We start from the raw sequence: 16751 nt of genomic DNA on the forward strand, positions 1-16751 counted from the left end.
ATTTAAAAGTATACATTCAAAGCTTTCTATAGACATATTTACCATGTCTGTAAGGCACGTATACACTGGGTTCCAGTTCATTTTTATGACACAGTCCAGAAAGAAGTTTACAGACACCGAGACGGCAGACACACAACATTTTGTTATTGTGAGTGTGCACAAAAAAGGACAGTTTTGAATGATGTCTTACTCAACTGAATGACCAAAAATGACTTTTTTTTTTTGTTATGTTACGTCGTTATGTCAGGAAAGAAAGTAAATGATCGCGCAGGCATGTTTGACTACCCCAAGCGGTTAAACTTGTCATCTAGATGGCTCAGCGAAGAACCTGCAGTCAAAAAGAGAAAAGTGACTAAGTCCGTGCTAAAATGAGAATAAATATCGTCATGGCTTTTAAGAGGTTGTAACAACTTCGAGATCAATAGGCAGATAATTTGCAATGTGCGAATCTAACTGAGCAAACGATATATCTAAAGACCATCAGTAAAACGATTTTAAGACATATATGCTTTCATTTGGTCAGAAGAAAATATTGTCATGTCGATATGACAGATCCGCACTGATGTGGCGATCAGATTCATTCATGCAGAGAAGCAGTTCGAAACACACCCCAAACACCTCAACAAGTAACTTGCAATTTCATATTTTAAACAGAAAACAGGCACACGTTCTGTACTGCAGTTTTAACTTTTATTTACCCAAATAAAACATATTTGTCAAATTCATGATTAAATATTCTGCTGTCTATTTAAAAAGAAGAGATAATTTCATTTTTTTTATTTTGAAGACAATATATATTATAAACTTGTTATAAAGACGCATAATAAAATAAACACTCGTGTATTAAAATGCAAGCATAAGTTATCATGCAGACATCATATTTCTCCTCCAAACTATAATACAGCAGCTCAGAAGCACCTGCAGTCAAATAATTATTCAATTGACTTTTTCTGACATAAGTAATTTAACAGTTACTTCAATTCCAGAAATATACCACATTATAATTTCAACAAAAAATATTCCATGATTTAATTATTATTACATTGTTTACTTGGTTTTAGTTTCAGTTCTACATAACTTTCCACATTAGTTTAAGCACAGCAGTTTTAAAAACTAAAACAAAAACGTATGCACTATAGGTATATTTAAAAATTAACATATTATAAAAATAAAGTAAGCATAGTAAATATACGTATAACATGAATGTTTAATTCAACTCTTTAAAAATGGCACACCCTCTTCCATTTGGGACATTTACAACAGAGAGGTTACTCACAAAATTAAAGTTCATTATGTTTTTTAAATAAATTAAAAATTTGTTTTTAAGCAAAAACAGATAACTCCACATTTTGTGTTTCAGAGTTAAACAAAACCAAGTAATTGCTATGATATATAATAAAACACTTGATTAATCTTTAAGTTCATCTCCTCCGCTGACATAGATGCTTGACACACTTTATTATTGTGATTAGACACAATACAACGACCCTTTCCCTCACCACTGTAACGTGCTGCAAGGTTTCTAACTAGCGGCCTTGACACCTGACCTGAATACTGCACGCTGATTCGCTAAAACGGACTTATCGGGTTGTGTTCACAAACAACAAGAGTGCTTGTCAGTTTCTGCTGTAAAACATGGAACAATGAAAGTGGACAATACCGGCTTTGTGACAAAACGTGTTAAGGATTCAGTTAATCTTGTCAGCCGTTTATTTCAGCTGAGAAACCGGCAGACAGTATGGTGAGTAAACGGAAATGCCGGAATGGCAGATTTGCTTAGACAGACATTATGTGAGGATGTGGAGAGTCCCAAAATATAGGTACCTCATATCGATATTTTACGCGTGGCATCGATGGATCGTTAAGACGTTTGATCGATGTAATGATCCATATCAATTGTTTTGTTACACCTCTGATATCAATATATCAGTCTCTTCCTGTCAGAGTGTCTGTTTGTTTTAAGAGGCTGTGAAGTGGGCCTATAACTTCTGGCTATCAATTAGTCATGAGACTATAATCACCCAACAATAAGCATTTTCTCAATCAAAAATGCCACAGTCTAAATCTAGACTTCATTCGTCTAGTCCGACATTGCTTTGATGTCTCTTTTCATTCGTCAGAGCTCTAGACTCGGTTTGCTTGTAGCATAATAATAATTATAAATTATCTGTGCAGGATTGCTAATACGACTTCCGTTACGTGAGCGCCGAGTCTGGATCTCTGATCTCAGTCCTTCTGCTTCCACTGTACTGTTAAAGCAAGAGATCTTGGGCCAGAGCTGCACTAGAAGGACTCTCACTGCAATTAATGCTTTCTAAGTAGCTCTCAATCTAGTGTCTACTAATCAGCATATACTGTAACTTCTATTGGTGTTGCTTTAATTTTCACCACCCTGCTGCTATAATCAGGGACCAAGAGACTGGCAGAGTACAGTCTAGTCAAACAACGACTTCAGCATAATCAATGAACATGCTGAAAGCTCTAACACTCTGACTCAACAGAATTGGACAGCAAGACCAAAGCAAACAGACCCATTCTCAGCTGGAAAAGCTAGGCTTGTCCCATAATACAGTCTATTCATAAGATTTCCATCAGGTAAAATGACAAACATGCTTTGTTATCGCTGGATGTCGACTTAAAAATGAGTGGGCAATATGAATCAATCTCAGCTTGAATGCAGTGTTGTGTTGTGTTGTGTTGTGAGAATCACAACACCAACAAGTTAATCTTCCTTTTATAGTCAATATGTTCATTCAGTTGTCAGAGCATAATTAACCACATCTGACAAAAGAATATTTCAAAATGCAATGTTTGCATCTCTCCAGTCTCTCAAATCGAACCAGATGCTACTAAAAACAACCTACGATGTATGCTTTTGTGCCAGACTTACCCAGCATCCTGTGCTTCATGGGCTCGGATGATAGATAATAAGTTGTTGTGTTGTAGAAAGTCACACACAGCAGGATAACTACAAGAATGAGGAAAGAGGAAAATGAGATGTAAAATACAGCATAAATGCAAATGGACTTGGCTTCTAGTTTTAGTTCTGGGGTGCAATTTAATTTAATAATGTTCAAAATACAAGAACACGATCATCATACTACTGTAGCAGTAAGTAAATCCCTTGATACTCATCTTTGATCACCAAAATCAAATCTTCATGACTTAAAATAGCTTCAATGTAACTACACCCTTGCTTCATTTAGTACACAGAACCATGAATATAGAAATCAGCCCCGCCTCCACTCAATCACATGAGCTTGGGATACTTGATCCACTTAGTCAACTTTACTTTAGTAAATGCTGCACAGTGGGAAGTGGAAACTATGGGTTTCCAATTGGCAGAACCAATTTCATTCTGCTGCCATTCTATAGCAGGCATGCAGGCACATGAAATCCTCCTTATTGAGGCAAATACAACACATAACAAAAATAATCTTTATTTAACAGTCATTAGAGATTCAAACAATAGATCACCACAGGATAATGGTTCTTAATTCTTATAAGCGTGCTCATAGACAAACGTATGAAATTTCTATTCTGTGATATGGAGGTTTTCAGAAAGATGTAGAGGAGGCAGGAAATGTCTAAATATACTCAATCTTTTTAATCTAACTGGCATGTCAATTCACTAATTTATCTCACTGTGCAATTTGCTCACATAACACACTATAAGAATTATTACAATGAATCTCATGTCTAGGAATGCATAATATTCAATGTTAAAAGATGTTTTCTTTTGTCAAGTGCTTTCTGGTTTCCTCTTTGATGTGCAATTGGTACCTGTAGAAATAGGAGCAGCCTCTCACTGTGTTGTGTGTGAAATGTTCCTGGGTCTTCTCGTTCCCAAAGTCCTCTAGCGGGTCCGACCAAAGCAAGTCACACATTGGTCCATATGCGGGAGGCTCTTTGAACCTGTCTAACTGGAAAAGGTAAACACACTATATACTACAGAGTACTCCCGGGTTAGATAAAGCATCATTATTAACAGAAAAAACAATCAAAATAGAATAGATAAAATCTGTATATTGTGGACCCTTTTTATTTACAATATGGCCACATAAGAAAAACATAGCAATTTGCAAGATTAAAGCGTCCAGACCTATTTTACCAAAGTTTTATCTTATTTAGGGCCAGACAAACAGGGTAAATTAGCGTGACAGTGCAATTCCAAAACAGCGCCGATGGGAGTGGAAAGTTCTGCGCATGATCTACTGAAATTAGCGTGCGGTTTAATGTGTGGTAAATAATGGCACAGATACCAGTAAATTGTCAAGCACAAACCTTAGTAAACCATTTAAATACTCTTCTCCCATAAATTTTGCGTCTGAAATGGAAACTCATATAATAATTATATATAATTTTTCTCTGTGTCTCTTTAGTAAATCCTGACAGTAGTTTTTTTTATTGCCAAAATAAGTTTTGCACTTTTGGCAAATCCGAAGATATACTATAGAGGTATTGCTATTGGACTAAGGCTAACATACTGCCAGTCACTGCTAATGTAAAGTTAACGTTTTTCTACAAGGATAATACGTGCTTTTTGATAACAGCTTGGGCATCTAATAAAAGATGCCACTGGATAAACTACAAAAGCAGTGTATCTGAATAATCCTCAGATTAAAACTAAACTGAATTAACAGCTCAGTGTAAATGATAATATCTGAATTGGTTAAGGATTTTCCCCTAATTGTCAGAGCCTTGGATCTCAGTCATGATACAGTTGCAGATGGGCTTTTACTAAATCACCTCATATTTTTGCAGTTGCTTTTCTAATAGTATTTATTTTTCCACTTACCAAGGGAATGGGGAGGGAAAGGTACAAATGTTTCTCCTACTGATAAAATTCATATTTAAGAGAAAGAAACACAATATAATGGCTTTTTAAACGAGAACATTTAATAGAGAGAAGACATTGACTAAGGAAAAATACTTCAGAGAGGTAGGAGCAGTAACCTGGTCATTTTGAAAGATTATTCTCCATAGGAAACAGATTTTTGAAAGCAGAATTACATTACAGTCAGTGATGAAAAGAGCTAATATGAGATTAATCATCAACTGCAGGACCCTGAATATAATGTGTTTTTTTTATGGCCTCTTTGTGGAAATGAACAAGATTAGCACTGTATCTTTTAGCTAGAGACTGATAATGTGTTGAGGTCTAAAAGGAGAGTTAATAATGTTAGAGTCCCTTTTCGGTGGACTAAGGAGTAGGAATGTTTTTTTGTTTTTTTCTTGATGATCACTTTACTTGCACATTCAATAACATGTAGCACTTCAAAGAACTTGTGTTAATATAATAATAAATCAAAGGCTGGTTCATTAAACAGGGAAATGACAGTAGTTTGTTATATACATACTTTCCTGATGTCATCAAGGTTTGTGATTTCAGGTGAAAGTCCTCCGTGCACACACAGGAATTGCTGGTTCATGAGCGCTGCCAGGGGAAGACAGTCAAAAGCATCCATACACGCATCATACACACGCTCCGAATACTTAATTCTACCTGTCAAGAGATGAAGAAGGAACGACCAGTTGAGATGGAAGGAAAAGAAAATGACCACACATTAACACATACTCTCACTCTTTGATGGAAACTCTTAAAAAAAAAAGCCATCCAAACACTTAAAAAAAAAAAAAAAAACAGCTTTAAAATGAGTTAAAGGCTTTTTGGTCCAGTCCAAAAACAATTGTTTTTACAAGTGTAAAACATTAAGATTAGCCAATAAAATGTCTGAATTCAAATACTGAGCTGGGAAGTGAACTAGAAATCACAGAAAATAGACGGTAGTATATAATCTGTGACCGGACCCAGCTCCCATTTATTTTTCTTATGGATGACAGTTTACTTAAGTTTTATATTGCAAAATGCAACAGTTAATGTGTTATGGACTATGGTTATCGATGATGCGTCATACTTACATTCCTGTTTAAAAGTGAAATACTCAGTTAAATGTCTACATTCGTGGTTCCCACGCAGCAAAAAAAGTGTTTTGGGGTAAAGGATTTTTAAGGCCCATAGGTACAGCACACACTATGGACACACAAAAAAACAAAACAAAAAGAAGAGTAAAACAAAATGATTAGATATACATATACAACTGAAGCGGATTTAATCTGAAAAAAAAAAGAAAAAAAGACAGATTTGGGTCAGTAGCCGCGTTTCCACTGCCGGGCCAGGGCCGGGCCGTGCTAGTGCGTGCCAGGGCCAGTCGCGTTTCCACTGTCACTTCCGGGGCTTGATCGGGGCTTCCTCAGGGCCAACGGCCAGGATTTCTGGCCCGTCGAATACCTTGGGCCAGAGGGGGCCAGCTCGGGCTAGAGGCGTGCTCAAGGTAAAAGGCGGAGTTTATCGGTGTTATGGAACGTTATGATCTGAAGCAAGATGCACATAGGGATGTCCATGTTTAACCGATTAACCGTTTAAAATTACATAACATTTTAATTTGAACATATAGGCCTATGCCAAATGCTGCGCAACAATATATAGGCTAGCTATATCGACAAATTTTCAGACATTTGTTTGATTTTTTTTGCCCCTTAAACATTTAAAATATTTGACAAATTAATATGAAAAAAATATATATTTTACTGGTTTTCTGAGGCCAAATTAGAACCTGGAAATGATATTTTCCCCGCAGTGCTGAATGAGAAGAGACGTAACCACAGCCTACAGAAAGGGGATTTATGGGTGATTTATAGGCTATAATAAATGTGTCTGATAATAAAATAATATAAAATAACGAGGCATTAATTGTTTATTAATAAACTATTGTTTTCTAAATGATTTTCGGCTAAAAACATATCTCCATCTCCGGATGCACATTTAGAGAGAAATTAAGCAAACATAGAAGATAGTGGCTTTCGATTCGAATTTGTTCGTTTTAAATTGGACATTTAAAGCTTTAATCTACAAAGGATATAACCCCTGTAGACTAAAGCTTTAAATGTCCAAATTAAAACGAACAAACTCGAATGCGGTGGCTGTTTCAGGTCTCGCGCTTCAGTTCAAGGAGATCATGAAGCGCGCCTTGATTAGCCTAATTAAAGCACAACGTTTTCTTGTTATAAATAAATGTATTTGCGAATAATGTATTATTATTTTCTGTATGACCAGAAATTAAAGAGTATTTTAAGTTGTTTCCACTAAAAGAAATGCAATGAAACTGTTCACATGGGCGTCTCGCAGCCATCAGTGCGTGCTCCACACACACTGGATATGCGCTGATATTTGTCAAAAATATTGTGTTTATTTGTGCTCTGTTCCTTTTTTGGATAAAGGCGTCTTCTACATATGCAGCCTAATAAAATGTTACAATAATGATGATGATGGTTATTATTATTATTATTTGCAGACACTGAGTTTTTGTGAAATGGACGTTTTGCTTATTTTCAATTGGCAATTTCAGTTTGAAGGGTGATGGAAATGCGGCTTTAACTGCTCCGTAGGCTACTTGCTGCGTTTTATTTCTATAAATTAATTTCGTTTCAAATGGGGTCCAATCAGTTAGGCTATTAAAGGTGTTAAAAATTTACTCTGTATCTCGAGGTTGCGGCGCGCACACTATGCACCGAGTATTAACCGATGGGCATCGGTTAACGATTAATGAATAACTTGAAAACGTGCCCGCAGCCCTACTTGTTATATCGCGCAAAAAATCGCTGCTTGAAATGGAGAATCGCCTGTACTGGTCTCGGGACACTATTGCAGCCACTACGGCAGGTGAGTTAATGCTATCTTCCTAATTTAAAAAATAAATTAATTCATAATACCCGCTGAAATGGGTTGGGTTTTATGACGTTTGATCCAGAAAGGCGTGTTAGGGGTGGGGTCTGGGGCAGCGCTGTGGGGCTACTGGCCCGGCAGTGGAAACGCAAGCCCGGTGCTTGAGGCCCGAGGCCACTAGCTCGGCCCGGCTCGCTGTTAGCTCTGGCCCAGCCCTAGCCCGGCAGTGGAAACGCGGCTAGTGTTTTTTGTTTAATTTTTAAAAATTAATAGAATGTATGAAGTGCATTATTTAGTGTTAAGATAATAGCAGTGACTTACTTCAATACTGAAATATCCTCTGTCCACATAATCACCCAGAAAAAGGTACCGTGTGCTGGCTGGAGACCCTCCTACTTCAAAGAGCTTCATCAAGTCAAAGAACTGCCCATGAATGTCTCCACAAACTAGAGGAGACATACACAAACAGTTATTCTCTGTGCATTTCTATTAGTTATTTCATCATCATTATTAGTGCTGTGCTGAGTCGGACTCAATTATCCACGTGTTGTGAAGTGTCTCTACGTTAGTACAGTACTTACATTAGCTGACAGACACCATGAATAAAACATTAGTTGATAACACATAATAAAGATTTGTGCACAAAACCACCAACCCTTACAGTACTGTGCACATTACAAAACATTTTCTTCCCGTGTCAAGAACAGGCACAGTAGACATCCATCCTGTCTGAACAACACTGCTTCAGGCTTTTTAAATAAAATGCGTCACCTGGCCCCTGTTGCATGAATAATAAATAAATATCTACTGTGTGGGCTGAAAGACAGCTTTGTGTAAAAACATGTGTGCTGGCCCCTGGTAATATATTCAGTAACATAGTTTTGACATCCTAATAGAGCAGGTGGAGAGAGGAGAAAGGCTGGCTGGTGTGAACTCTGGAAACACAGAAAAAAAAAAAAAAGAAAGTTTAAATCCCTCCTGGGGACCTAGCTTTGACCACTGCTGCTCTGCCCTGAAGCAAGGCAATAACACTTCATCTAAGCCAGCAGTGGCTGTGTTTGTGTGCCTTTCCACCCTCCAGACCACTCTCACTATATAAAAACAGATCTGCTATGCACCTGTCCAAAGCACCGAAAAGAGGATTTATTTTACAGTGTTTGTTTTTAAAATAGGTTTTATCTAAATATTTAAAAGTATAAAAAGTTAATAAATAAAAATATTAAACAATTATTATTAGTATTAACAATTGCCACATGGAGGATTATAAAACAAAAACTGTATGAGTAAAGTAAATAAATGAGGAGTTACGTATTTTCCTGTCATAAAATGGGCGAAGAGATCTTGTAATCTTGATTCAAACAATAATACAGTTTATGCGATGTTTTATTAAAAACTATGTCATCCCAAGCAATATAAAACTACAGAAGCCCTGAACCGCAACCTAAAAAAAAAAAAAAAAATCTGTAAAAAAAAAAAAATCTGTAAAAAAAAAAAAAAAAAAATCTGTAAAAAAAAAAAAAAAATCTAGCATTTCGAGATTAAAGTCGAAATGTTTCGAGATTAAAGTCGAAATGTTTCAATATTAAAGTCGAAATGTTTCGAGATTAAAGTCGGAATGTTTCGAGATTAAAGTCGGAATGTTTCGAGATTAAAGTCGGAATGTTTCGAGATTAAAGTCGGAATGTTTCGAGATTAAAGTCGAAATGTTTCGAGATTAAAGTCGAAACATTGTGCATTCATAACAGCGCGCGTCCACTGGCTCAGAGAGCGCGCGTGTGTGTGTGAAGTCGAACTGCCATGGATAAACACAAAATAGTAGCTTTTTACTTTTATCTGGGCTTTCAACAAAATTCTACACACGTCACACGTGCTAGTGGCAGTGTTTCTGAGGTGTTTTCGTGCTCGTCTAGTCAACACTATCTGGGTCGAGAACACAACAGTAACTGTTCGGTCTCCCTCTTCAACGTAAATAAGCCCTGGATACATTTTAAGTGCATCATTCTGTATCCAATCATTTGGCCGGATCCTGTGATTTCCTAAGATTTAATAACCACTTATGGTTGAGGAGAGATTCTCTAATATGATTGTAAAGCACTTTGAGTGTAGGCATATATGAAAGCGCTATATAAATGCCCTATTCATTCATTCATAAAGCTGGATTTCTCCATCCAGTCTGAAAAGTGTTTTCCGTGTTGGTTTTCCTATAGGCTAAAGTCTATTCCGGCGTATTATATTTTATAACGATAAAGTAAGATAAGTAATTCAGATAAAAGTAAAAAGCTACTATTTTGGGTTTATCCATGGCAGTTCGACTTCACACGCACACGCGCGCGCTCTGAGCCAGTGGACGCGCACTGTTATGAATGCACAATGTTTCGACTTTAATCTCGAAACATTTCGACTTTAATCTCGAAACATTCCGACTTTAATCTCGAAACATTTCGACTTTAATCTTGAAACATTTCGACTTTAATCTCGAAACATTCCGACTTTAATCTCGAAATGCTACATTTTTTTTTTTTACAGATTTTTTATTTATTTTTTTACAGATTTTTTTTTTTTTTTACTGATTTTTTTTTTTAGGTTGCGGTTCAGGGCTTCCGTATAAAACACATGATAATGAAAAGTAAACATAAAATGACATCATCTGGTTTCAATTAGAGTATTACTTTTGTTAGTTAAAAGGATGACAATTTAAAAATATTTTTTTTTTTCTCTTTGCATCAAAAACAAGTTTAAACAACACCCATGCCAAGTGAACTAAAAGGAAATGTTTTATATTCTGAGATCAAAAAGGCAAAATTTAAAACAAAATACTTGTTGAGTCAATTGTTGCTTTAAGATAGCTAATATACAGTCTGATTTGTTGGTATTCTTCAACGGCAATAATTTATGCTTACAAAATTACACATGTGAAATCAGCCTCAAGAGAGTAGCGTGCAACAGCCGCACATCACTGTGACTGAGGTAACGTACTGTCATGGAGAGACACTGAGATATCATTTCTCCATGGTAACTGAGGAGCATGCAAATGTTATTAAGAAAACCGTCTTTCGCCTTCACACTGTCTCTACCAATCAGTATTTTCACTCTTCATATAAAAATATCCATATCAAATTACTAGATCTCAGTCTCCATAAACTGGCTCCATCGACACTTTGTGCTATCCTGATTACACTAGGGCCAGTCATTTTGTTTACATGCCAATATTAGTCATGCCTTCTTTATTTCGTATTCATTGAATGTAATGCATTTTATAAAGAGTGCTCCTCAATTATGCTTAATGTCATTTGCTTGAGCATGCAAATTCACGACTCATTCACTAGGGATCTTGCATTTTAAGTATTTCATGCTACTGCAATGAGAGCTGAGAGCTTATGTAGGCCTTTTTGGCAACTCATACAAACAGAGTTATCAATTATGATATGTTTACCAAGATCATCATCAATTCCCCCCCCCCCCCCCCCCAACAAGCACCACTACTACATTAGCTGTAGTTTACAGGGGTTGGAATATATTGAGTCTTCTACTCTGTGTTGGAATATTCTTAAAAAAAAAAAAGTCTATCCACCATATCACCAAAATGTAATCACCACCTCTTCTTAGAATAACCAGTTGCTGGGTGACATGTTACAACTGTTCTTCTCAGCAGTAAAACTGTGTGATTTTGACATGATTGCCAGAATTAACAGATAAACTGAAATGAAACTGAATGGAGTATTTTAGGGATACTCCAGATTTTGATTGCCGACACTAAATGAAATAGCCAGTGAGTGGAGCTAAAAGCATGTTCATATTTATGCAACATGTGCATTTTTTTTTATTATTATGTTGATTGTTGTATGTATCACGGCAGTTTGGGAATTAAATGTCTGGTAATTGGTGCTAAAAGGTAAATGATCTATCATGTTTAAAAATAATGTTGCACTTACACTACACTCTACGCGACAGTACCACATTACACATCAGTTACGACAGTCACACGGGAAAACTCTCTCCAAAATGTTAGTGAGGTATAGATAATCTACACTGATCAAGAAAAAAAAAAGTAGGGTGAATTGCCCTAAAGTGGGACACTGCCTAATGTGGGACACCTAAGATCTAGTGTTGATCTACAAATACATGAATGCCAGTGGAACTATGGGTTAGCCAAAGCTGTGGTGTCATGTGAACAAATCCCACAACCTCACAAATGTCAAGTCCTAAATGAGGATGGAGCAATCATCAAAAAGGAAGCAAATTGTGTGAAGACCACCTGGTCATAGAGTTTTGATAAACTTGATATTAAGGAGTATACATTAATTATTGAAGAGTATACACAAAACAAACCTGCTATGTTTTGGCCTAACGTGCTTATGAAATGTTTGTCCATCAAAAAAGAGTGAAAACTTTGTGTCTAGACTACATATTTTAATCAAATTTCCTACTGTTCCTCTTGTGTGGGTCTGAAAAGTGGGACAGTATGGTTAACCTTATGTGGGACAGTTCTTCAGTCAGTCAAAAATGTGTGGTGAGGCATGGTTTGTATGACAAAAAAATAGGGTTATTTAGTGTTGTTATGCAATATTAGAATGTTGTTACCTAGAAGTTTAAAAGGTTAGCTCACCCGAAAACGAAAATTCTTTCAGTAATTATTCAACCCCTTAAGACTTTTGTTCATCTTCGGAACACAAATTAAGATGATTACTTACAGAAATTTCAATTTTGGGGGAACTAACCATTTAAAGGGTTAGTTCACCCAAAAATGAAAATTAAGTCATTAATTACTCACCTCCATGCTGTACCAGCCATGTAAGACCTTCATTCATCTTCGGAACACAAATGAAGATATTTTTGATTAAATTTGAGAGTTGGATCACTCCTCCATAGACTTCCTAAGGGACTAGCACTTGACGGCCCATAAAGTCATTAAAGAAAAGGTTTAAATATTCCATGTGCCTACAGCGGCTCAATTATAAGTTTATCAAGCGACGAGAAAACTTTTTGTGCGAAAAAAAAACAAACATAAATAACGTCTTTATTACGTCTTTATAACGGCTTGATAAACTTATAATTAAGCCGCTGTAGGCACATGGAATATTTAAACATTTTCTTTAATGACTTTATGGGCCGTCAAGTGCTAGTCCCTTAGGAAGTCTATGGAGGAGTGATCCAGCTCTCAAATTTAATCAAAAATATCTTCATTTGTGTTCCGAAGATGAACGAAGGTCTTACGGGGTTGGTACAGCTTGGGGGTGAGTAATTAATGACTTAGGGTGTATTCACACCTGCCTTGTTTGGTTCGATTGAATCGAACTCTAGTTCGTTTGCCCCCTTGGTGCGGACCATTTGGGCAGGTGTGAATACAGCAATCGAACTCGGGTGCGGACCAAACAACCGAACTGAGACCCAGCTGAAGAGGTGGTCTCGGTACGGTTCCAAACGAACTCTGGTACGGTTCGTTTACGGTGTGAACATGAACCGACCCAATTGCAAGAAAGCACTGCGTCGAAAGAGAATATTGCGCGTCTTTCTGCACGTCGTGTGTGAATGTCTAATCGCGCAAAGATGCAAAAAAAATATCATTTGCAGTTCATAAAGCATTTGCAGTTCACCACCTTTTGGTGGTGGTTGACGAGTTTCCCCCTTAAAGCGAGTGCCGAGAAAAATTCTATATAAATGTAATGAATTATTATTATTATTAATGTAAGGATAGTTACAATACAAGGATGATGATGCGTTAATTTACGTTAAACTGGACAAACTTAATCACAAGCATTAACATTGACAGCACTTGTTAGTACACAATAAGAATCTCATTATTTGAATGAGTGAACAGCCCCTCTCTATGAATGAAAACTTTATACCTTCTCCGTCTTCTGTGCAGTGCCACTTGTAACGCAAAGTTGAGATGTTGCCCAGAGATAAAAAAAAACAAACAGAAGGTGGTCGAATGAAAAGATGCACGAGAGACGAGAGTTGTTGTATTTCCCCGCGTTTATAGAGCCACTCAAACGTTACACTCGTCGTCTTCTCAAAATCCAAATTACAACTTCGTATAGATGACATTGTATCATATGATACTCATTAGTTTCTTCATATTGCGTTTGTACAGAATTAACACAAAATTAGTAAAAGAACAAATATTGCAGTATGAAATATATGGAAATATCTCCATGCTGAGTCTTTTTTGCACTTCCTGATTTCCCTTGAGAATCCTTGTCCAATGAATGAACGACCTTAGCACACGTGTGGTTTGGTTTACAAATTTTGGTTCACTTGCAAAAAGAGCAGTGTGAAAGCGAACTGTACCAAAAAAAAATAAAATAAAATAATTTATTTGGTCCGGACCAAAGCAAGTGAACTATCGGACTTTCCTGGTGTGAATACACCCTATATTTTCATTTTTGGGTGAACTAACCCTTTAAGGTTTGGGTTGTTGTTTTTTAGCAAGTTGCACGATTACGCTATGCCTGGGTGGTTGCATTTGCTTTTTTTTTGGTTGTTAAGTAAAATGAACTTAGAGAAAAGTTACAAATTCTGACTGTGCTTTTAACTCTTTTCATATCTACATTAACATAAGGCATATGATAACAGTTGCTTAAAGCTGCAGTCCATAGTTTTTCCTCTGTGTCGCAATATCTGTTCGAAATCTGCAAATGCAGTTCTTCTCAGAATTATCAACTTTACGTGGGTTGTGCCTCGGCATGGCACAGCACGGATGAATACAATGTTTTGAGGAGAATGTGTGGCTGTCAGTCACGCGCCAGTGTGGAAACTGTCATTCAGAATCACAGATTCTACTTTTTGGAAGTATGACCAACATAAGAATTTTCACTGGAAAATGGTGAATTTTCATCTGAACAAGTAAGTAACATCTACTTTTGTTCTGACCAACTAAGGGGAAAAAAAACATTGCAGTAAATCATGCTGATTAAATCTAATGATTGCTTATCATATCACGTCAAACAGTGCAAATTATACTTTGTTCTCAAATTGTTAATGTTAACAACCTCAGCATTGCATGACTACATTTAATGTCCTTCCGATATTTATCCTCGTTTTCGCATGGCTAAACTCTTTTTTTTTTCTGTAGCCAATCTGAAGTTCAAAGTCTTTTGCATTTTACAACGGGTGAATCTCCCAGTTGTCACTGATCGTTCGAACCTTTCTGGATCCGCCATCAAATTGCTAACTTTAATTATATCAAGTTCTGTGAGAAAAGGCTATAAATCTCCACATCCACCATCCTCACACGCAATATACTGTAGCCTACTAGCCAACTCCGTCTTTATGTGTACAGATGTGCTGTAATGACACAAAGAAATGCTTGAATTTCTTGCGGAAATCCACCAGTACGACTGGAATTAAAAAAAAACATTTTTACAAGATTACCGCTTTGAATCGAGCTGAGGCAAGCAGATAGTTTTGAACACTGGCTGGTTATGTACTTGCTGGAATTTATAATAATTTTGTAACCCAAAAAAGTTATGGAAAACATCTTTAATGTCTTTATAATAAATGAATCAAAACTATCATATTGTATTATTTGTCTGATTATGTTAAATTATCATTATCCATGTTTCATCCATAAATAAACATGAATCGTGATTTGTTCTTAAAATTGTTTGTATGCACATTTCAAGCACAACTTTGTGCGAATGCATGCTTAGTGAATGAGGCCCAATGTTTTCTATACATTTTTATATCTGAATAATGATAGAAAAAAAATTAAATGGGGCTCTAGAGACCTCCGCCGTCAGCTCCATGACATATGCTGTCATTTGAAAACAAATTGGACACTTGTTAGATTTTTAAACTTTAATCCACAAATGTATTTGTCTGCACACAAGCAAATGTCTGTGTATGTGTGTTGCTTTCCCCTGAGACCAGGAGAGTAGAACAGTCAAATGTCTTGTGGAATCGACCAATTAGCATCTGTTGAAGAGATTGTGGCAGGAAGCAATTAGGCAGACTTATGAGACTCCAGAGACAATATTATCTGTTGTGAATCTGCCTTCCTCAGACTAGCTGTCCTTAAACATGTCCTAAAGACTCTTTAAAGAGGCTGGATATCAGCAAATTGTGACTCGCACATCTGAATAAAATTCAGTGAAATTTTTTTAAGGTGTAGTCATTCACAGGAGAATGACTATCATCAAATTTCTACCAATAAAAAAAATAAATTGTCAATTTTTCAGAAGTAACAAAAAGTTTAGCATTGTTTGCGCATAAGTACATGCGTAAAGGAACAGTGTCTGAAATGTAAATATAACTAATGCATTTGTAAAACAAATATTTGATATTTTTGTTAAAAAATAATTTTTACTGTATATAGGGTATAATCTTAGCAGAAAACCGTTCATTGAAATATTTATATTGTCAATAGTTATTGACAATGACTTTAACATAATAAGTTCTGAGAATAAATGTTGTTTTTCCAAACCAACATCCTCAAATTCTTACTTTCTCTCATGTATACACTGCAAGGTCAAAACCTACATTACTTCACTCACAATGTTTGATCTCTTAACCAATAGCAGTCAAACCAGTGGTTACCATCACCATGGAAACATTGCTTATTGGCATGGAAACGGCCAACCAATGAAGTTTGCCTGAGCAGTGCAACTTTTTGCATTCATGCTTTACATTATCTCTGTACTGCTGTTTTAGAAAGGCAACAGTTGAGTTTGATTTTTTTATAATGCTTTATATAAGAGTGCATGGATAGTACAAAAAGAGCTTGTCTATAAACTCACTCAAAAAGACTGAAATGTCCAGCTGTAAATGAGATGTTTTGGACAGATAAAAAGTGATATTCATCCCATGGCAGAGGTGATATCCGATCAATGTTTCACCCTGTGTTGCTTTGTCTGGTTAAAGGAAAGAAAAGCCATAAAAGGATAGATATGCATCCTTGTATTAGTCTGGTAAAAGTATAATGTTAAGGGATAGCATGAAAGCACAAGCGCCAAACATATTACAATTAAGAAAAACCAATGAAAAAGATTGGTCCTGAAATGCACATATTATCAAAGTACTGCAG

At 36.3% G+C, this 16751-nt stretch overlaps 1 protein-coding gene across 5 annotated transcripts in view; it reads right to left on the reverse strand.

Moving 5' to 3' along the window:
• Positions 1–16751, reverse strand: part of LOC120477651 (protein phosphatase 3 catalytic subunit alpha) — a 145985-nt gene that overhangs the window by 22631 nt on the left and 106603 nt on the right. For all 5 annotated transcript variants that reach the window (XM_089128326.1, XM_039669327.2, XM_089128336.1 and 2 more), the window contains 5 exons: positions 8048–8172; positions 5923–6034; positions 5361–5506; positions 3784–3923; positions 2891–2968 (listed from right to left, as the gene is read on the reverse strand). In XM_089128326.1, coding sequence (XP_088984452.1) covers positions 2891–2968; positions 3784–3923; positions 5361–5506; positions 5923–6034; positions 8048–8172 — 601 coding nt within the window. The remainder of the gene's footprint in view (positions 1–2890; positions 2969–3783; positions 3924–5360; positions 5507–5922; positions 6035–8047; positions 8173–16751) is intronic.

The sequence above is a fragment of the Pimephales promelas genome, chromosome 1 (genome assembly GCF_988280905.1).
Source record: "Pimephales promelas chromosome 1, fPimPro1.hap1.1, whole genome shotgun sequence".
Lineage (NCBI taxonomy): Eukaryota > Metazoa > Chordata > Actinopteri > Cypriniformes > Leuciscidae > Pimephales > Pimephales promelas.